Source organism: Mastigoproctus giganteus, chromosome 11 (genome assembly GCF_048544385.1).
Source record: "Mastigoproctus giganteus isolate SK-2022 chromosome 11, ASM4854438v1, whole genome shotgun sequence".
In the NCBI taxonomy this organism is placed as follows: Eukaryota; Metazoa; Arthropoda; class Arachnida; order Uropygi; family Thelyphonidae; genus Mastigoproctus; species Mastigoproctus giganteus.
This window is the reverse complement of record NC_143585.1, coordinates 117,457,071-117,479,530: the sequence shown is the minus strand read 5'-3', so window position 1 is coordinate 117,479,530 and position 22,460 is coordinate 117,457,071. Positions and strand designations below refer to the sequence as shown.

At 36.7% G+C, this 22,460-nt stretch overlaps 1 protein-coding gene across 7 annotated transcripts in view; it reads right to left on the bottom strand.

Moving 5' to 3' along the window:
• The window catches only part of LOC150078374 (protein hu-li tai shao-like), a 459,870-nt gene that overhangs the window by 317,056 nt on the left and 120,354 nt on the right, over positions 1–22,460 (bottom strand). For all 7 annotated transcript variants that reach the window (XM_090385317.1, XM_090385315.1, XM_090385320.1 and 4 more), the window contains exons 7-8: positions 19,382–19,594; positions 826–956 (exon numbers count right to left, since the gene is read on the bottom strand). In XM_090385317.1, coding sequence (XP_090241443.1) covers positions 826–956; positions 19,382–19,594 — 344 coding nt within the window. The remainder of the gene's footprint in view (positions 1–825; positions 957–19,381; positions 19,595–22,460) is intronic.

Sequence of the window (22,460 nt, the reverse complement as noted above, 5' to 3'; positions counted from 1 at the left end):
ATTTTCACTGCTCTTAACAGTCTCCCATGCAGAAGGTGGGTTGCCCCCCTCTATCCACTTCTGAATTTCTGGTGGAAAACTTTCTTTCATCCACCTCCCTCCTTTACCTATATTCCATCACTTACCATCTCCCCCAAGCTCCTTTCCAACAGAAATGATAGAGACCTAACTTGGTTATTTTTTCAGTGAGCAAATCTCATTACAAGATTTTTTTTTTTTTTGTGGTAGAACGTTATTAGTGGTGATGGGCAGATTATGGGTGAGTTTTTCTTTATGTTTGGTGAATGCTGTAAAGCTTGCCTCCTTGTGCAGTTTGCCACTACTAATACTAATAAATGAGAAGGTTTAATTGAATCAAAGTTGCTTCTTTAATAATTTTTTTTTATTAGAGGCTGTTCCAACTGGGAATTAGACAAACAACAAAACAGCAGTGACATTAAACTAGTCCTGGATGTAACTCTTGAATGATGTAAATTGGAAAGAATTCTAGTCAAGGTAACAAAAAACAATGTCAGTTTGAAGGTAAAGATTCTAAAAATCTGGAATAATTTTTATCCCATGCACCCACAGACATTAAAAAACAAGGTAATCTGATTTGGTTAAAATTAAGCGAGTCAGGAGAACAGTTGAAATATAAGATATATTGGTGATATAAACTCTTCAGTTATCAATTAGTCACAAATATAAAAATGTGCTTGCGCATTTATAGATGATTATTGGAATTGGGTCAATAATAGTATAATAAGTTAATTTCACGATATAACTCCAATGATAGGAAGAAAATAAATCAAAGTGAAATAAATAAAATTAAAACATTTGCATCACCTTAACCATTTGTCTTCATCAATATACTGTGTAAATGAAATGGCTGAAGGAGGTACTTCTACTTCACTTTTTTGTCGAGGAACATCTAATCTCACCAAAGGAAAATGATACTCAAAACCTGTCCTATAACCCTACAAAATAAATGCATATCAATTTTATACTTTTCTATGCAATTATAGAATTTTAATACTAATGAAAACAAAATAATGCATTAAAAAAAAATAAATGAATTGTCTTTTGCAGATTTTTATTTATCAGTTAAATTATTCAGAGTGGAATGAAATATGTACTACAGGCAGTTCCTGCTTTACAAGTTCCCGGGTTTAAGAGGTTTTTTTTTCCCCGAGTATCAAGCATCAAGAAAATTGAAAATATGAACATTAACTGCAAAAAAATGAATGTTAAACATTCATAAATACCACATTTCAAACCATGCACATAGCTATACAATAGAGAGCACCCCGCTTTACGATATTAATTCGTTTCAGAGACAAATCCAGATATTAATCTGTTCCAATAAAAACTGGAAAGTGGAAATTGTTTTTGTTTTATGGTAGTGACCTCCAGAAATGTGTTTTAGAAAAATTTCCCAAAGGCATTCAAAATTGATTCTTATAACGATGAAAGTGCAGTGCAATTTCCATTATAAAAATTACCTTTTAGAGAGATAATTAGAGAAATCTAGTGAGTATGGGCTTGGCACACCCAGGGTCCTGAGCTGGATATCATCATTCTTCTCTTTCTTGGTGATTCCCTTCTACTTCTGACTCTTGTTCTCCCCCCCCCCCCCCACACACACACTCTCTCTCTCTCTCAGGGTAATTCAGAAAGTTTTTTTTTTTTTTTTTTTTTTTTGGCTGGTGCAGCATAAGCCTCAGGCTTCCTTGCACCAGACGGCTAATAATAATAATAATAAAATAGCTTAGTTATATAGCAAAAATTTCAACTTCTGAGGTCTTGGAACAAATTAGCAAAAAAAAAAAAAAAAAAAAAAAAAAAACTGTGTAGTAGTAGTGGTGGTGGCATGTGATGCAAGAAAGCAAGTATATAAGCTTATGCAGCATCAGCCAAAAAAAAAAAAAAAAAAACACATCATTCCCTCCAAATGACTGTCCAGTTCCTCCTTAAATTTATTTAACCTGTCAACTTCCACGACAGATGGAAGTTTGTTCCAGCAATTAACCACCTGCTGGCTAAATGCAAATTTCTGCACATCTATTCTACATCTATCTTTTCTTAATTTGAATTTATGCCCCCTTAGGTTCGTAATCTGAACAAGTGGAAGGATCCCATCAGAATTCAGTGTGCTCAACCCATTCAAGGCCTTATACACCTCAATCAGATCACCGCACAGCTGCCTAGTCTCTAGCCACTGCAATTTGCAGAACTTAAGCCTCTCTTATCAGATAAGAGAGGTTTAAGATTATCAGATTCACATTACAATATTTTCACGATACCTCCATTTATTCCTACGGAATGCAAAATATGTTTCCACGATTTTTTAAGTTTGCACGGGCCGGAAAAAACTTAAAGTTGAATTCCTGTAAGTCAAGTATTACGTAAGCTGGGGAGTGCCTGTATAAGTTATAAAAAAAAAAAAAGAGGAAGGAAATATGCAAAAATCTATGTTAGCTAAAATGAATATGATACATGGTCAGGTATTTCATAAAGGGACCTACACCTGAACTGTGTATCAGGAACTGTGTTTCTATACTTGTCCATATAAGTGGAAGAGAAGCAAATTAAAGAATAAAACCAGGTGGGATAAAGCAGCATTACCCTGTCAGAAAGTAATTTTAAAATGTATTAATATTAACATAAACATCCATATAGGTATTCACAGTAATCCTAACCATCAATTACAAATTTAATACAGTTGGCATAATCACAAACAAACAAATTAACACATCCCACTTCAGTATATATAATTATTAACAATGGACTAACCAACAAAACAGACCAGATGGCACACCGGCCACCTATAAAGTTGCTTCCGGGCAGATTGCACATGCTTTCCCGTACCAACCACCAGCTATAGTGTTCGCAGGTAAATACCTATATACTTTTTATATTTACTCTGATGCATACCCATTGGGCTTTGGGTCCCAATCCAAGATTGCAGCTAATTAAAACAAATTTAAAACTAAATTAATTAAATTTTATTTGCCTTATTACATTAGGATATCCATAGCTAAACATGAGTACGTAGTAAGCAAAACTGTTATTGAGACTACAGAAATGGATATATATGAGACATTCATTTAGTATGGCTATCTGTCTGGCTCAAAGACCCTGGGGAAGTAGGGGGGGGGGGAGAGAGAGAGAGAGAGAGAGAGAGAGAAATTTTTCTCTGGTATTGATTATTTATTTGATTTATTCTTTAATAAATCCCTATTTTATATTACTCTTTATCTCCTTTCTTCTCGAACTTTAAACCTCTAATCTTTCAAATTTTAGATTTATATACCTCTTAACTTGATTTCATGTTAACTATTAACATAGAACAATAGGCAAAACAACAACTGCTAGGACAACAATGGCTAGCCAGTTAATTAGGCCTTAATTACCGGTAATGCCTCCCACCCAAAATAATAAACATTTTCACAACTACTTACAAAACAAAAATCATTCGGTACTTTTACCTAATATGTCAATGCGCGTATATTGTTTAACTGTTTAATCCTATAATAGCATTAATGCTACATAACCACAACTGAAAATTTAATTAAAATAGAACATAGGCTTAAAAATAGTGTTTAAGAATATATATGCATATTTTTTTTTTTTATGTGAGCCCCAAACACGAGGTATACAGGGTGTCTCAAAAATATTGGTACAAACGTTTAAGGGAGGTAGGTAACATCTAAAGGAATGTGAATCGCATAGGAACCCATAACGTCACTGTAAGTCGGTACACGGCGCTGTTCATCAGTTTGCGAGACGGAAATTTTCTAGTTTACTCATTCAAGCAGTAGTCGCCGCACAAACAGCATGCATTGATATATGAACTGTGAGCTGGCAGGCATGCACCTAATGTATGGATTAGCAGAGGGCCCACACGGTGTGCACCCCCCATGCGGCACAACATCGCTTCGCAATAAATGTGTGGGCAGATATGATCGGTGACTGCTTAGTTGGCCCATACCTGTTACCATCCCGCATGAACTACACTAAATATTGGATCTTTCTTGAACAAGTTCTACCAGGGTTACTTGACTATATTCCAGCAAATGTGAGACGCAACATTTTGTTTCAACATGACGGGGCGCCTGCCCATTATGGAAGATGTGTTCGTGACCATTTGAACAGGCGTTTTGAGCGTCGATGGAGTGGCTGTGGCGGACCTGTTGCCTGGCCCCCACGCTCACCTGATTTATCGAGCCTTGATTTCTTTCTGTGGAAGGCCCTCAAATCTATCATGTAGAATCACCTGTGGAGACAGAAATGGATCTCGTGGCGAGACTCATCTGCGCTGCTGCTACTGTCAAAGAAACTCCAGGTTTGTTCAACCGTGTCCACCAATTCATGCTGCGTCGGTGTCACGCATGCATCGCGTCTCATGGTGGAACCTTCAAGCATCTGTTGTAATATCATGAAATGCATCCATCTCGTACTCCATTGTCAATATTATGTCAAATAAATGTTTGCCACTAATTACTGTCTTGTGCCATTTCTGCTTCTTGTGCCTATGCTACTACTTTCCCGTGACATTTCTTGTTATGGATTCCTATGCGATTCACATTCCTTTGGATGTTACCTACCTCCACTAAACGTTTGTACCAATGTTTTTGAGACACCCTGTATATACACATATACAGTCAATTCCAGTTATTTGGGACACATCGGGACTAGTGCATTTTGGCCCGATTAAGCAGCTGCCCCAATTATCCGAATTTTCACTTAAAAAAAGTTAAAAATACAATGGACCCCCGCTTTACAATTGGTTCACTGTACAATCAAATCACGTTATGACGGACTCTCCACGGTAAAGTACCATTCACTATACGATGTGTACTAAGCACCGGTCATTGTGATCATGTTTGTGAATTGAATTTTAATTCTATTAAACAGTGATTCTAATTATCAAAAATAGGAGGCATATTATCCTCCACAGGCTATAAAAGTAAAGATATATTAAGCACAAATTTACCCTTTATTACATTAACAATTAAAAAATTAAATGATACGTGAAAATCGGAAGAATATACGTGATAACTGGAATAATTAATACGTACTATAATATGTGCATTCTAACTAGTTGACATTTCTGTTCATTGACATTTGCAGGTGGGGGTTAAAATTTCAAACAGTAAAAAGATAAGCGATCAATAACAAAGAATACTGCATGCACAAATTGCAAGTAACACGATATATGTGCAAGTGAGAACAGAATAACAAGTTATGAAGCTTTAAAAATAGGAATGAAGAGAAGATTCTGAAAATTAATTTTTTTTACATAATTGAAGATTCCATGGAAGTGTAAACACATTTCACCATAATAACCCACAGAATTCCAGCTGTCAGTATTATCGTAAATTCAATAAGATTGAGTTTACCCGTTTATGATAAATTGCACTAACAGAAAAGCCCAATAAACAGGTGACTGCTAATTGTTTTTATTGTTTTATGGTTGACCTTCATAAATCTGACTGAACGGTCGGAGACAATTGAAGGGTAATCTCCAGTGCTGCGGTCTTCTACCCCGATTAAACAGCATGTTGCCCAAATTAAGCGAAGTAAACCCTGGCAATTTTCTCGATTGGGATCTGTTTTTTAAGATTTGCCCCAAATTTTAACCGGTTAATCGGCAGCCTCGATTAACCGGTGGCCCAAATAACCAGAATCCACTGTATATACAAATACATATATATATATATATCCAATATGTTAAATTAAATAAAATAAAACATAAGCCAGTAGTATGGAAAAAACTGTAGAGCGAAAATTAACATAAAAATAACCCAAATAAACAATCGAACGAATAGATATAAATAGTAGCCTGTAAACCCTTGTATAATTTCGAACTTTTAATCCAATTAAAACTATACAAAATTTAGACTAATGCCAATTATTTATTAATTTAGCGGTACCCCCCAGAGGTACCAGTTCCGAAAGACGTGAAATATCACCAAAAGAGGGTTAAAGGAACTACCAGACGATAACAAAATCAAAATAAATTAAAATAAAATAAAATAGACTGACCATCATGCCCCATATCGACAGAGGACCACGAGGCCAATAATGGTCATGGAATCGCTGCATTTTAATCGCTATACAAATCGTCGCCATGGTGAAAAGATCGAAGTACCAATTCACCCTCCCTCCTCTGATCGATCCACCAATGCAGAGGATTTGCACGGCGGTGGTCCTTATGCAGCGAAAAATAAAATATAGAACAGACAGCACTCTAGAGCAGAGCCACACCATTATTTATTTATTTATTTATTTCAATATAATTTAACTTTATTTAATATAATTCAATGATAGTATATATTTCGGCTTCATATGGAGGAATTGCAAGATGCTGCCTCTAATGAATGCTTAATTATTTATTTTATTATAATTTAACTTTTGTCAACATTTAATATAATTCAACAGTAATGGGTCGATATGCTAATTTAGCAACGCCTGTGCTGCCATCTATTTTCCTATTTTCTTCTATATAATCTGATTCAGCTTACAGTATGTCAGTGGTGTGGCTCTGCTCTAGAGTGCTGTCTGTTCTATATTTTATTTTTCGCTTTTGCTTTCACATTTTTGCTTTCAATACAAGCATTTGGTATTAGCTCCCCTTATATACTAATGCTTACAAATACCAGAGCACTTACTACAAGGTTAGGCTTCACAACCCCAGCAAGCTTAGTGTTAATTAATAACTTTATCTTTCTACTGTCTAATTCTAAATTTCTTCCCGTTCATTAAAGTATTAGTGTAATAGTAGTAGTGGCATGTGATGCAAGAACGCAAGTGTATGAGCTTATGCAGCATCAGCCAAAAAAAAAAAAACGCACCATTACCTCCAAATGCCTGTCCAGTTCCTCCTTAAATTTATTCAACCTATCAACTTCCACAACGACAGATGGAAGTTTGTTCCAGCAATAAACCACCCGCTGGCTAAAGGCAAATTTCTGCACATCTGTACTTTCTTAATTTGAATTTATGTCCCCTTAGGTTCGTAATCTGAACAAGTGGAACGATCCCATCAGAATTCAGCATGCTCAACCCATTCAAGGCCTTATACACCTCAATCAGATCACCATCCAGGTGCCTAGTCTCCAGCCATTGCAATTTGCAGAACTTGAGCCTCTCTGGGTAAGAGAATCCCTTCATTCCCCTCACCAATCTTGTTGCCCTTCCTTGTACACGCTCAAGCAAATCTACATCCTTCATAAAATAAGGCCTCCAGACCTGTACACAGTTATTATCATTGCCTTATACAGAGGGACAATCACCTCCTTTTCCCTGCTAGCAAAATTCCTTTATATCATTGACAAAACCCCATGACCTGCCCTGGCAGCCCGTCTGCATTGCTCAGAAAACTTCATATCTGACTGCACAATTACTCCCAGGTCTTTTTCATTTTCTACAACCTTAAGTGTAGTACCACACAGTTGGTACGTTTCTCTAGGATTACTTCTACCCATATGCAGTACTTTGCATTTGTCATGGTTAAACTTCAGTTGCCGCTTCTTAGCCCATCTGCCCAAATTATCTAGACGCTGTTGCAGTAGCACACTGCCATTACTGTCATTAACAACCCTGCCAACCTTTGTATCATCTGCAAATTTCGACATTAAGCCTGATATGCCTGATATACCTTCATCAATATCATTGATAAATATACAAAACAACAGTGGACCCAACACCGAACCCTGTGGGACTCCACTAATAACATTAGTCCAAGAAGAACAGCACCCATTGATTACCACCCTCGTATCCATTGTAGCAACTTACCCTTAATACCATTCTGCTCCAATTTGTACAATAGTCTTCAAAGCGCAACAGTGTCAAAAGCTTTCTTGAAATCCAAATATATGACATCAAAATTATTTTTTGCATCCAGTTCCTTTGTAACCACATCATAATATCCTATTAAATTTGTCAGACAAGACTTTCCCCTAACAAACCCATGCTGTGTCTGAATTATTGCTGCAGTCTTGTCTAGATGATCCTGCAATGCATCTTTAACCAGTGACTCCATTATTTTACCCTCTGTAATTACTCGTGTCACCCTTCGATCCCGTTTGTGAATTGAGGATACATTTGCACATCTCCAGTCCATGGGAACCTCCCCCGAGTCCAAGGATGCTCTCATAATTATGGACAAGGGTTTGAGTAGTTGCTTTGCCGCTGGATAGATCCCATCCACCCCAGGTGCTTTTCTTATGTTTAATCTTCAACAATTTCTCCTCCACTTTGCTCTCAGTTATTATAAAATCATTAAGTATCCTGCTACAATTTGATAACCTTCTGCCATTTTCAAACCTTAATAATTCCTCATGTGTGAATGTAGAGGCAAAATACTCATTCAATTTGTTTGCTATCTGAGCAGGATCATCGACAGTCAAACCATCGATGTCAAGTGGACCAATCAAATTCATCCCCTTCCTTTTAGAGTTTATATAAGTAAAGAAATCCTTGCTGTTTTTCTTAGCATCTTTTGCCAAGGATTTCTCGTAATCTGCCTTTGCCTGCCTAACCTCCATTGTGACCTGATTACAGACTAGCTTATATCTGCCATAGGCTTCTGAGTCGCTTGATAATTTATATGCATCCCATGCATTTTTCTTCTCTTTCACGAGTCTCATTAGTTCATTAGATAATCATTTAGGCCAAAACCTTGAACAATATTTCTCAATAGGTATGAAACTTTTAGTAGCATCCACGATTAATTCCTTGAATGATTCCCACTTAGAATTTACTTTTGGTAACACCATCAGTTGATCCCACTGTATAGAATTTAAATACTGTCTCAGACCTTCGTAGTCGCCTTTACGGAAACAAAAACCCTTTCCTTTACCCCTGATGGTAATTAAATCTTAAAGTAAATGCCACATCAGTACACTGTGATCACTGCCTCCTAGTGGTTCCTTTATTTGCAAATTCTTAATACACGAATGATCACTGCTGATAACCAGATCAAGAGTATTACTCTCTCTGGTTGCCTCTCGAACATGCTGCTGCAGAAACCAATCATCCAATAAACCCACAGTCTGACTAGTGTGTGAGTGACCAACCCACAAGTTCCAGTCAATATCTGGGAAGTTAAAATCCCCCATTATAAGACATTCCGATTTACTAGCCAACTCTATTTCTCTGTATAACTGTTCATTGTACTCATTCGAGTCATTTGGCCTATAACGCACTCCTACTCTTATTTCTGCTTTCGCAGTGCTTATGTCACACCAAACTGACTCAACAGTGCACTGTTCATCTATATCAACTGGGTGCACTTCTTTTGATTTTGTTTTTCTTAATGAACAGCATAACACCTCCTCCCTTTCTATCCTGTCTATCCTTCTTTACACATTGTACTCCCCAAATTCCAGTTCTGCATTCCTTATATGTGTGACACAACGTCTCTGCTATCCCAACAATATCGGCCTTTGATGTCTTGACCAACACTTCAAATTCATCAAATTTATTTACTATACTTCTAGCATTGGTATACATGCAAGCAGACATGCTCCTATTCCTAGTTACTCTAACACATCCCATATACCCACCTATTTCATGACTGCCATCCATCCCTGAAACCCCCAACACCCCTCGCTGTAGGTCACTACTTATTCTAATAGAAGTTGTGAAAGAATCACCTTCACCTCTACCTGCCGATCCACCTAACACTGCCTCGAAAGCATCAGCAAGTATTCTTGCACCCTTTCTATTTAAGTGTATCCCATCCTTGTAGAAGCAGTCTCTCCTGTTAACAAGTACAGACCAGGCTGAAAATTCTACCCCTTGAGCTTTGCACAATCTTTCCAGGTCCGAATTGATCGACAAGGGTTTCATCATATACAGTAATACCCCGACTTACGCTACCCCGACTTACGCGAACTTGGAGTTACGCGGTTCTTGATTTTTTCGTTTGGCAACGCTGCCGCCCACTATCTTCAAGGTCGTTTTTCATATGTTATCGATATCCGGTGCGACGGCGGAGATTGAGAGCGAAAGATGAACAAAATTCAACTTTGCTGCTTTTATGTTTTTTATATCAGTGAAGGGGAAACACATTTCACCATAATAACGTAAAAACCAACACAATTCCAGCTATCTGTATAATCGCAAATGCAATTAGATCGAGTTTACTACCAGTTTATAACAGATTTCACTAGCAGAAACGCAACTGGATTTTTATTGTTTTATGGTAGTAACCCCTAGAAATGTGAGGTGTTAATAGCGTATCTCTGCCTTTATGGTGTTGTTTATTCAGTTGCTACATGCGCGCAGCTTTGTTTATGCGTATCAAGCGTGCTCCTCGTTTTGTAATTGTGCTTTATTCCCTAAAAATTAGTAAAATTAAAAGGTGTGAAAAGGAAGCGTCCTGGTGAAGACACTGCAGATTCAGAGAGAAAAAGAAAAGCAATTATCGATAAACAGAGGCGGACTGGATCAAAAATTCTTACCCGGGAAAATTTATAGTGGCCTCACACTATGGTTTATGGCCAAAATCACACTAGCCCACCGGGGTTTCCCCGGTAAGGCTTATGGCCAGTCCGCCTCTGTCGATAGAGAAAAAATATGAAATTGTGAAACGCTTTGAGCGAAATGAAAGACCATGTGATATTGCACGTGCTACAGGCCTAAATGAAGCAACGGCGAAAAGCACATGACAATTGCAAACTTGACAGGTTGAAAATTGAAAAGATCTCAATTGTAAAGGGCTTAAAAATTTTAGAAAACATAGACTCCAACGAAGAACGCGTTATAGCTACAAAGCAAGGAATAAAAAAAATTATTAGCTTGCTACGAAGAAATTCTGCGTGAAAAAAAGGAACGTGCTGTGTCGTCAGACGAATTTGTTAGATTTTATGAAGCCATCGACATCGAAATAACTTTTTAACGTAAGTCATTTGTTTTTTTAATACATATTTTGTATTAATATGTATAAAGAACTGCAATTTTATTAATATTTTCTTCTAAACTAGTGTTTTTGTTAGTCCTTGGTCCCAATTAAGCAAAATTTATATGTATTTATATGCAAAGTTGTACCCCGACTTACGCGAATTCGACTTACGTGATTTTCGTCGGACCCACCTATCGCGTAACTTCGGGGTATTACTGTACTCCCTTCTATCGTGTCTGGGCAGAATTGCAGACACTATCAAATTCAATCCTAATTCCAGGCTTTTTTTCAACAGTGCCCTGTACTTGTTAAGTAATTCTACTGGTCTCCTACTCTTAATATCATTAGTGCCAACATGTACAACTATATCACCTTTTGTGCCCTTAAAAGATGATATCCGTTCTACAACGTGATCAACCTTTGCCCCTGGCAGACATACCCTGGTCCTGTTCCACCTATCCTTTTTACAAAGCATGTTCCCCGTTTCCCTGCCAATAGAGTCACCAACAACTACTAGTTCCTGTGGAACCAGCGCATTCTGCCTTGGGGGTTGCCGCTGTGTTGCGTAATGACCACGTGCAAGCTCTGGCATTGATGTGTGCAGCTGAGAGCTTGATGGGCCCTCAATTTAGATCCTTCAAGGGCATCCACCCTGCATTTCAAGCTCTCATATAGGCCCATAACAATGCTGAGTTGTCTCCTGATTTCCTTACACTCCTTACATCGCACACACATAAAGACATCCCCCATGGCAATATCATGTTCCATTCCAGAGAGTTCGACAAACATTTCACAAGTTGCACATTTTTTTAGGCTGTGATGTGTTGGAGAATCGGCCCCCCTCAATTCTCCCCTGAGTCACAGCACTCATGCCAATTTGTGCCCATTGCTTTGCTGCTCTAGTTTGGGGCATGATACTTAAAATTAATAAGATCAATAAATGAAATTAATTAAATGTCAATAATACGCTATCTAATAGAAACAGTGAAGCGTATTTGACCTCAAGGGCTCACATCTGGTGAGTATGGGCTTGGCACACCCAGGGTCCTGAGCTGGCTGGATATCATCATTCTTCTCTTTCTTGTTGATTCTCTCTCTCTCTCTCTCTCTCTCTCTCTCTCTCTCTCTCTCTCTCTCTCTCAGGGTAACTCAGATCAGAAACTTTTTTTTTTTTTTGCCTGGTGCAGCATAAGCCCCAGTCTTCCTTGCACTATATGGCTAATAATAATAATAATAATAATAATAATATAATTATACGTTATAGCTACCTAGTTAGCTCAATTAAAAATTTGAATTCCCTACCACTATATACAAAAACAATGGCTGCAAGATTCGAACGAAATAATGGTAATACAATGGTGAAACAAATGTTCCTACTATTCTACTTCTTTTGCTATTGCTATTTTTTGTCTTTATTTATTTAAAAATACTCCTTTTCGCTTCCTCGTACTCAATTTAAAACCTCACCTTTATACCATTTGCTAGTTGCAAATTTATTTTTTAAAATATATTGATTTCTTATCTATACAAAATTAAATCCTACACTAAATTCCACATATTTATATTAAATTGATATTAACTATTTTTATCCCAACTCGATGCTTATATTAAACATATTGATATTAACCATTTTTTGTTTTACCGAAATAAATTACACTGTATTGGGACTACCTTGTCCATAGTGTATTAGAAAGTGCTAATTTCATTTTATTCCTTTTTTTGGCCTTTCACTTTTCTTCTACTACTATGGACAAGTATAGAAATGCAGTTCCTGATACATGGTCAGATGTTCCTACTGACATCAGATATAGCATTTTTTTGCATTACCTATATTAGACCTTTTACTAAAATTGTTTCTCCCCATATGTGATGACTGCTATACCATTTTCATTTTATTTTCATTTTTATTTGCTTTTTATTAATATTTTGTTGTATTAATTTTACTTTACAGTTCCCCACTTTATATTGGCTTAGCAATTCAGCTCATAATCTATTTAGTTCATCATAACCTCTAGGATTTTAACATTCTTTCACCTTTCACTAATCTACTTTTTCTACTTTCCCCACCCTTATAGTTACTGGCACCTTGTGTAACTTTCACATCCACTTATACTTAATTTAATATTAATACAAATTAGATATATATATATATATATATATATGTGTGTGTGTGTGTGTGTGTGTGTGTGTGTGTGTATATTATAATAAATATAAAGATGTAAGTATGAGTTATATGGAAAGCCAAAAGCCAAAAAGGAATAATAGCCGAAACATAAAAAATATTTTAAAGGAAGTGATCTGTAAAATAAATAAAATAAAATAATGATAGCTGGCATCAAATAATGGTGGATAAATTTAGCCATAGTTCCAAAAAAGGGTAAATAGAACAAAAATACTATTAAATCCGATGTCGGCGAAAATAAAAGTTGTTACATGATCGTTTTTTTTTTTTTTTTTTTTTTTAAATCAGTGGACTACACCTCACCATGTATAAAAGCACTGCGTTCCCATACTTGTCCAAAACTGTGTATGAGTAGAAATTTGAAAATAAAATAAAAATGATCAAAAAAGAAAAGCGAAAAAAACTCCTACAAAGTATGGACAAGGTAGTCCCTATGTAGTGTTTATAATGAAAGATACAGTAAAATTTAATACCAAAATTATGGTAAATTTAATACAAAAGAATTACTGTAAACTTAATACAAAACAATCACGTGAAATTTAATACAAATGAATTAAAGTAAATAAATACTGATAACTCAAAAACTTAAAATCTAAACCTGAAATATAAAACCAAATGGGCAGGAAATGACAGTCCGAAAATACAAATAGTCAATGTGATAGCCACAACCAAAGCGCTAACGAACAGGGACCGTACGTAATTTATAGTAAGAAAACGAATGTGAGAGTGAGCTGTAAAATAAATAGTGACCTCTATAATGCATTTTACCCTAAATTATTGACAGTGAGAAATACGCAGGAAGTATAACAGACATGACTATCTGTTTGTTTGTTATTTGGTTTTTAGGAGCATTAGCAACTAAGGCCATATTGCTCTGGGATATGCGGTGGTCATTCCTTGACCTTTCCGCATCCTCCGTATTTGGTGGTGACGGGCTCGAACCCCGGTCTAATCAAGAAGCGTGTGCTACGCACTGCTGCGCCTTCCCACCTGGCTACGGAGGCGCCTACATGACTATCTAAAGCAATAAAGAAATTAAGCAGAAGTGGTTGTATTTTAAGACTAGCTTCATTTTAAGAAAGCAGCAGAAGGCTATTAAGCAAAAGTGGTTGTATTTTAAGACTAGCTTCATTTTAAGAAAGCAGCAGAAGACTATTAAGCAGAAGTGGTTGTATTTTAAGACTAGCTTCATTTTAAGAAAGCAGCAGAAGGCTAAGACTTAAATTGAGGATAGATACATACAGGGTGTCTCAAAAATATTGGTACAAACGTTCAGGGGAGGTAGGTAACAACTAAAGGAATGTGAATCGCATAGGAACCCATAACCCGAAATGTCACTAAGTCAGTAGACAGCACTGTTCATCAGTTCGCGAGAGGGAAAATTTCTGGTTTACTGATTCAAGCAATAGTCGCCGGATGAAGAGCATTCATCAATATACGAACTGTGAGCTGGCAGACATGCACCTTGTGTATGGACTAGCAGAGGGCAATGGACGAGCCGCTCAACGAATTTATGGAGACTGCTTCCCAGACAGACATGTACCGTACCACAGTTTCTTTGCACGTGTGCATCAAAATTTGTGCAATTATGGGTCATTTAGAGGTAACAGCAGTAGTGTGGGCAGACCAAGCTCGAAGTGAACTTCCAGGGAACAAAGTGTGTTGAATGCCGTCCAGAATAATCCTACTACCAGCACAGGTACCATTGCCTCTGCCTTAGGAGTGTCTCATTGCAGTGTACAGCATGTCTGGCACGACGATTTTGTACACCCATTTCATCTCCAAAGGGTTCAGTTACTCTCCCCAAAGATCATCCTGCACATGTGGCTTTTGCACAGTGGTTTCTCCAAGAAAGTGTTCAAGACTTGAATTTTCCAGCCTATGTTTTGTTCACGGATGAGGCTTATTTCAATCGGGAAGGCTTATTCAAGTAGCACAATGCTCATGTGTGGGGGCTCATGACAACCCACAGTGTTCGCCACCATGCGGCACAACATTGCTTCGCAATAAATGTGTGGGCAGGTATGGTCGGCCCATACCTGTTACCATCCCGCATGAACTCCGCTAAATATCGGATCTTTCTTGAACAAGTTCTACCAGGGTTACTTGACGATGTTCCAGCAAATGCGAGATGCAACATTTGGTTTCAACATGACGGGGCGCCTGCCCATTACGGAAGGTGTGTTCGTGACCATTTGAACAGGCGTTTTGGGCGTCGATGGATTGGCCATGCTGGACCCGTTGCCTGGCCCCCAAGCTCACCTGATTTATCAAGCTATTTCTTTCTTTCTGTGGGGGGCCCTCAAATCTATCATGTATGAATCGCCTGTCGAGATGGAATTAGATCTCGTGGCGAGACTCGTCTGCGCTGCTGCTACTGTCAAAGAAACTCCAGGTGTGTTCGACCGTGTCTGCCAATCCATGCTGTGTCGGTTCACGCATGCATCACGTCTCATGGTGGAACCTTCAAGCATCTGTTGTAACATGATGAAATGCATCCATCTCATACTCCATTGTTAATATTATGTCAAATAAATGTTCGCCACTAATTACTGTCTTGTGTCATTTCTGCTTCTTGTGCCCCTGCTACTACTTTCCTGTGACGTTTCCGGTTATGGGTTCCTATGCAATTCACATTCTTTTAGATGTTACCTACCTCCCCTAAACGTTTGTACCAATATTTTTGAAACACTCTGGATATTAAAGATTGAATATAACAAATGCTCCATAGCGTGCAAAGCAGCAGCATAGGACAGTGGGTTCCAGTTATTTCGGCCATCAGTTAATGGGAGCAGCCGTTTATTTGGGGCAAATCTTAAAAAACAGAACCCAATCAAGAAAACAGCCATGGTTTACTTCGCTTGGACAACATGCTGTTTAATCGGGGCAGGAGACCACAGCACTGGAGATTACCCTACGACTGTCTCCAACTGTACCACATGGTTCGGTTGGATTTCTGGAGGTCACAACCAGCAAACAATTAGCAGTCACTGTTTATTGGGCTTTTCTGTTAGTGCAATCTATCATAAATGGATAGTAAACTCGATTTCATTGAATCTGCGATAATACCGACAACTGGAATTCTGTGGGTTATTATGGTGAAATGTGTTTACACTTCCATGGAATCTTCAATCATAAAATAAAAAATTAATTGTCAGAATCTTCTCTTCATTCCTATTCTCAAAGAGAAAATAGGAATGAAGGAAGAAATAGGAAGAGAAAGCTTGGTAACTTGTACTCCGTTCTCACTTTCACGTATCGTGTTACTTGCAATTTGTGAGCGCCATGTTCTTTGTCATTGATTGCTTATCTTTTTACTGTTTCAAATTTTAGCCCCCACCCACAAACGCCAGTGAACAGAAATGTTAACTAGTTAGTATGTACATATTACAGTATGTATTAATTATTCCGATTATCATGTATATTCTTCCGATTATCATGTATCATTTAATTTTTTAATTGGTAATGTAATAACGAGTAAATTTGTGCTTAATATATCTTTCCTTTTATAGTCTGTGGATAATATTTGTCCTATTTTCGCTAATTAGAATCACTGTTTAATAGAATTAAAATTCAATTCACAAACGAGATCACAATGACCTTACTACACATCGTATAGTGAACAGTACTTTACTATGGTGACTCCATCGTAACGTGATTTGATTGTACAGTGTGTTGGTTGTCTGACAGCACCGGGGGTTTCTGTGAACCAATTGTAAAGCGGGGGTCCATTGTATTTTTAACTTTTTTTATGTGAAACTTTTCGGATAATTGGGGCAGCCGCTTAATCGGGCCAAAATGCACTAGTCCCGATGTGTCCCAAATAACCGGAATCGACTGTATATAACTATGAAAGTTAATACATATTGAATACATTACGGTCCCTGTTTGTTAGCACTTTGGTTGTGGCTATCAGATTGACTATTTGTGTTTTTGCACTGTCATTTCCTGCCCATTTGATTTTATATTTGAGGTATAGATTTTAAGTTTTTGACTTATTGTTATTTATTTACTTTAATTCTTTTGTATTAAATTTACCGTAATTTGGTATTAAACTTTACCCTAACTTTCATTATAAACACTGCATAGGGACCACCTTGTCCGTACTTTGTAGGAATTATTTTGCTTTTCTTTTTCGATTATTTTTACTTTATTTTCAAATTTCTACTCTTACACAGTTTTGGACAAGTATGGAAACGCAGTCCTTTGATACATGGTCAGGTGTAGTCCCCTGATGAAAAACCTGATCATGTATCAATTATTATTTTTGCTGACATCGGATTTACCATATTTCTTCGATTGTAAGACGCACCTTAAATTTCAGTACCTTAATTTCAGAAAAAAAGCTTTGATTCTAAGGGAAAAAATAAATAAATAAAAAAAACAATAAAATCAATCTAACAAATATTTTTATTATAACTGAATTCAATTTAATAACAACAATAAGACCAGTATTTATCAGTAGGTATGTTATTCGTCACTTCCTTCTGAAATTTCTGAGCCGTCAATATCTGCATCTGAATCAATATCAGAGTCTACTTCACATTCAGGGTCAGATTCTTCTGAGCCGTCGTTATCTTCATTATCCCATAATATATCATCTTCTGAGCCTTCGAGAGCGTTGGTGATGCAACATTTTTTAAATGAGTGCTTGACTATTCTTTCTGGGATCAGCTTCCAAGCTGTTGATACCCATTCTGCCAATTTTGATGCCGGCGCTTTCTTAAATTTTTCCGAAAGGTGTCAGCAGAAGGTTGTCGGTCAACAGCCAGAATTCATATTCCTTTCTCAAGTAATCTTTAAATGGTTTGTTGACTGAAATGGTGAGTGGCTGCAGTTGGTTAGTCATGCCACCAGGAATCACAAACAAGTCACCACGTTTTTATTTTTGACCCGTTCGGACAAATGTCCACAAAATGCATCAAGTACTAGCATGCTGGGTGGGTTACGAAGACTTCCAAGACATCTATTCCACACAACATTTAGCCAGTCTTCCATAAGCTCTGCTGACATACATCCACTTTTTTTGTGCACGCACAATAAGAAACATCTTTGGGGAAAATTTCATTCTTCGGTTATGTTTTTTCAATTTAAAATTAAATATGGTGGCAACTTTCGACCATCAGCGGTGATGCATAGCATCACAGTGATACGCTGCTTTTCGTAGCCAGTGCTTATAGTCTTGATTCTTTAGCACCTTTAGCGTTGATGGTGTAATTTCGAGGCATATCGAAGAAGACTGGTTTCATCAGCATTTCCAATTTGACTAAACTCAGTTTCTTTTTTTCCTTAATTTCATCACCTGTCGCTGAAAGTTAATCAGCTTCTGTTGAAAGTCTGCAGGAATTTTTTGAAAGATAGATGTTCGGCGCCTTAACGATAATCCACTACAACGCATGAATCTGTTGCACTATTTTCTCTATTCCGAGGGAGTTGGCAATTTCTCTGGCTTTCAATTGCATGGATTGTCGAGTGATGGGTAATCCTTTTGCGCGTCTCCATTACAAAACTATCACAGTTTCATCGACTTGTGGAAATCTTCCTTTCTTAGGCTCTGTAAAGCACTTGGTTGTTGCTTTCCAAGAAAATATGGAATTGCGATCATTTCTCCAACGACGAACATTTACTTCACTAATGTTAAAATGTCGACCCGCAGCTATTTCCATGTTCTTTTGCATACACAATAACTTTTAGTTTTAATGCGGCTTTGTAGTGCAATCTTTTTGACATTTTAATGTACAATAAGTAATCAAAATTAACGAAATACAGTAACTCTACTTACGTACTTTCGAAGATACAAACAAAACTTGCTAGTTTTCGCTGAGTGAGCTCCACTATAATGAAATAATGGTGGCTTCACATTTCGAAAGCACGTGAAATCACAAAAAAAAAAACCTGCAATTTTATGATGCCATCGATTCTAAGATGCACCCCGTTTTTAGAGATGTTTATAGGAGACAAAAGTGCGTCTTAGAATCGAAGAAATGCAGTAATTGTATTTTTGTTCTATTTCCCCTTTTTTGGAACTATGGCTAAATTTATCCGCCATTATCTGATTCCAGCTATCGTTATTTATTTTACAAGTCACTTCCTTTAAAATATTTTTTATGTTTCGGCTATTATTCCTTTTTTGGCTTCCTGTGCAACTCATACTTACATCTTTATATTTATTATAATATGCATATATATACATAAGTGTGCATCCTTTGCAAATCCACTAACTTGTACTTAATGTACAAGTTAGTGGATTTGCATCATTTCTGTACATAGCCAACTACATAAGTAGTTATATATATAATCCTACTTACAGAATTATCAAGCATTCTCATCATTGATTCAAACTGTAAATCCCACACTTTAATGTTTCTCTTTTTCTGATCCTCTTGCCCCTTGTCATCTTGAACTGCCCTCTCATCAGGTTTGCCATATATCTGAAGAGAAGAACTTGTATTTCGAGCTTTCTGGCTAGCTTCTTCAGAAATAAGCTGGATGTTTTCGAGTCCTGCAGATATCAACTTAACCTACAGTAAAAGGATACAGCTTTATGGAAAATATTAAAAAATATATATAATTAACTCTGTTTTAAAATTTAGACTAGAATGAATACATAAATTAACCTATTTAGAATAAAGTAACACCTTGATTAATGAAAGGATTGGGCTATAGCAAAGAGAACGGAATTAAAAGGAATGATCTGGAACCTATGGTATGGAATTCATAAAAAAAAAAAAATTGTAATAATAAAATCTAACCCATAGCTATGTCAGAATAAAAGTAAAATGTTTATCTGACCAAAAATTATATTCATCTGCTGAAGAAAGTAAAGCTAAGTACAGAAATTAGAAGTTGCTTTATTCTAAAAATGAATTTTAAAAAACAATTTAACCCAAAGGCTAACAGCGTGTTTAAATTCAAAAACCTTTGAACATTAAAAATCGACACTAACCAGATTCATGAAACTCAATTTACTAAAACCATCAACTTTCCCAAACTTTCAAACTAGCTTCAGTGCAATACAATAAATTATCCAAATATATTTTAAATGCTGAGTAAAATACATACAAAATGACTTTTTTTTTTTTTTTTAACTCAAAAAAATTCTCTAATAGCTATCACATCAAAAACTGAATCTGCAAGCAGTGGCAGTGCTTGCAAATTACACATATTACTTAACTGACCAGTTCAGAAAACTTTCTCTTTGAAGGAAAATTTGTTCGGGTACATGTGATGCATAAACACTGGTAAGTCAAAAACAGATTTCCAACTTTAAAAATGGGTTCATTACATTTAAACATGTGCAAAAGTGGTAAATTTAAATGGAATTAAAGTCAGAGTTTTCATGTTCATTTATTCCTAATTGCTAAAGTAGCTCCATATGGCACTGCTGTAATCTAGACAGAAAAAGAACAAAAATGCATACTTTTTTGATGGAAGAAACAGTCTCCAACACAAGTTAAGCCAAAATTTCATAAAGGTTGAGCAAATCTCGACACAGCAGACATTCAAATCTACAGATGACACAAGATCACAAGCTATCAGACAGCTACTAATTATGGCCAAAGTGCATACTTTGGCCACAATTTTAGAATTCATGGGAGGTCCCTATTGATTGGAGATTTAGCAATGTCTCTTCTATTCACACATGGAGATCAAAGGGCAAGAGCAATCGCTGATTTCTATTCCAGGGAAAATACGTTTTGATAACATTCCACACGAAAGACTGCCATACAAATTGTAATAGTGGGGCATTTTGACAAGTTACTGATTTGGTTAAAAGGATGGTTGAGTGGCAGAGGAGGGGGGGAGGGAAGAGGATTATAAATGAGAACTGCTCTTCTTGGACTAATGTTATTAGTGGTGTACTTCAAGGTTCAGTGCTAGACTTCTTGCTGTTTTCGATATTTATTGAAGATACTGGTAAAGGCATATCAAGCACATTAGTAGAAACATATGATGCAAGGAAGCAAGCTTATACAGCTTGCTTCCTTGATGATGATGTTGGCTCCATGGAGCAGAAGGTGGATCCGTGAATAATGTCATGCGAAATGAAAAAATACAATTTAAGCTTAATAAAATCAATTTTATTTTATTTGGCATTTTCATTTACAATCAACAATAGAGGTTTGTGGTAACTAAAGTAGGATACATAGTTGAAACAATTCAAACTATTAACAATTCAATTGAAGACCAAGTTGATATATGTATATGATTGACCACGCTTAGTAGATTTTGTAGAATCTGATGCAAGTTTAAGATCGAACGTTGATTCCATGAAGCTGACAAATGGAGCATTTTCAGGTTTCTTAACATCAATTTGAAATCACCCACTAAAATTATTGGGATGTTTTGAAAGTTGAATTTCTTTACAACTTTAGGTGTCTCCAAACTTTGGCATATAAATCACTAGACTGGATATTAAGAAAACTTTAATCTGCTCCAATGTTGCATTAGATGAGATGTAGAATGTTACAAGCAAAGTCTTCTGTCCATTTATTTCAACTTCAGCTGCAAAAATGTCGCCACAATTATCTGTACGTCATTTGCCATAGAGAGTCTGAATCCACGGTAATGAGAATATGTGGTGTACATATTGTCGATTCGACTTTATTGTATATCGCAACACCACCAGATCGCACAGAAGGTCTTTTGAATTGTGTGATTGATATGTTTGTATCCTCGAACATCGACATTTTCATCGTTTTCAAGCCATATTTCATCTAATGGCAAGATATTCGAGTCCATTAGAATTGGATTGGTCATGATGTAACCAATCCAACTGTAATCGACTGAAATTTCAAACTCTGTGTATTCAACAATACCGTTCTGAAACTCGACAAAGCAACTTAATCCCAAAATTTTAATGCAGTTGTAGAGAGTGTTTTCAAACGATGATGATTATTCAAATGTTTCAATTCAATTCGAAGATCTTGCATCTTAGTTGCATTACAACCAAGAGCATGATAGAATGTAAAGTTGTTTTTCTGATTTCTTATGTACAGGCTATCGATGCTTCTCACTCTCAACAATGCAACGTATACCAGTTGCTGTTCGAGACTCTTATCGTAATCGAATGTTTTCTTTGAAAGTTCCACCCTGAGATTTATGAATTGCTATGGCACAAGCTTCAACCAAAGGAAATTGGATTCTTTTGCATTTAAGCATTTTGCTTTTAGCAGAGGCATTTGATGCAAGAAAGCAAGCTTACGCAGCATCAGCCAAAAAAAAATAAAGTAAAATAAATAAATAAATAACCACTTCCACTTCACCCCTCTGTTCGATCGAAATACCTGTCCAGCTGAGCCTTAAATTTATTTAGGCTATCAACTTCCACAACAAGGAATGGAAGTCTGTTCCACCTACCAACCACCCGCTGGCTAAAGGCAAATT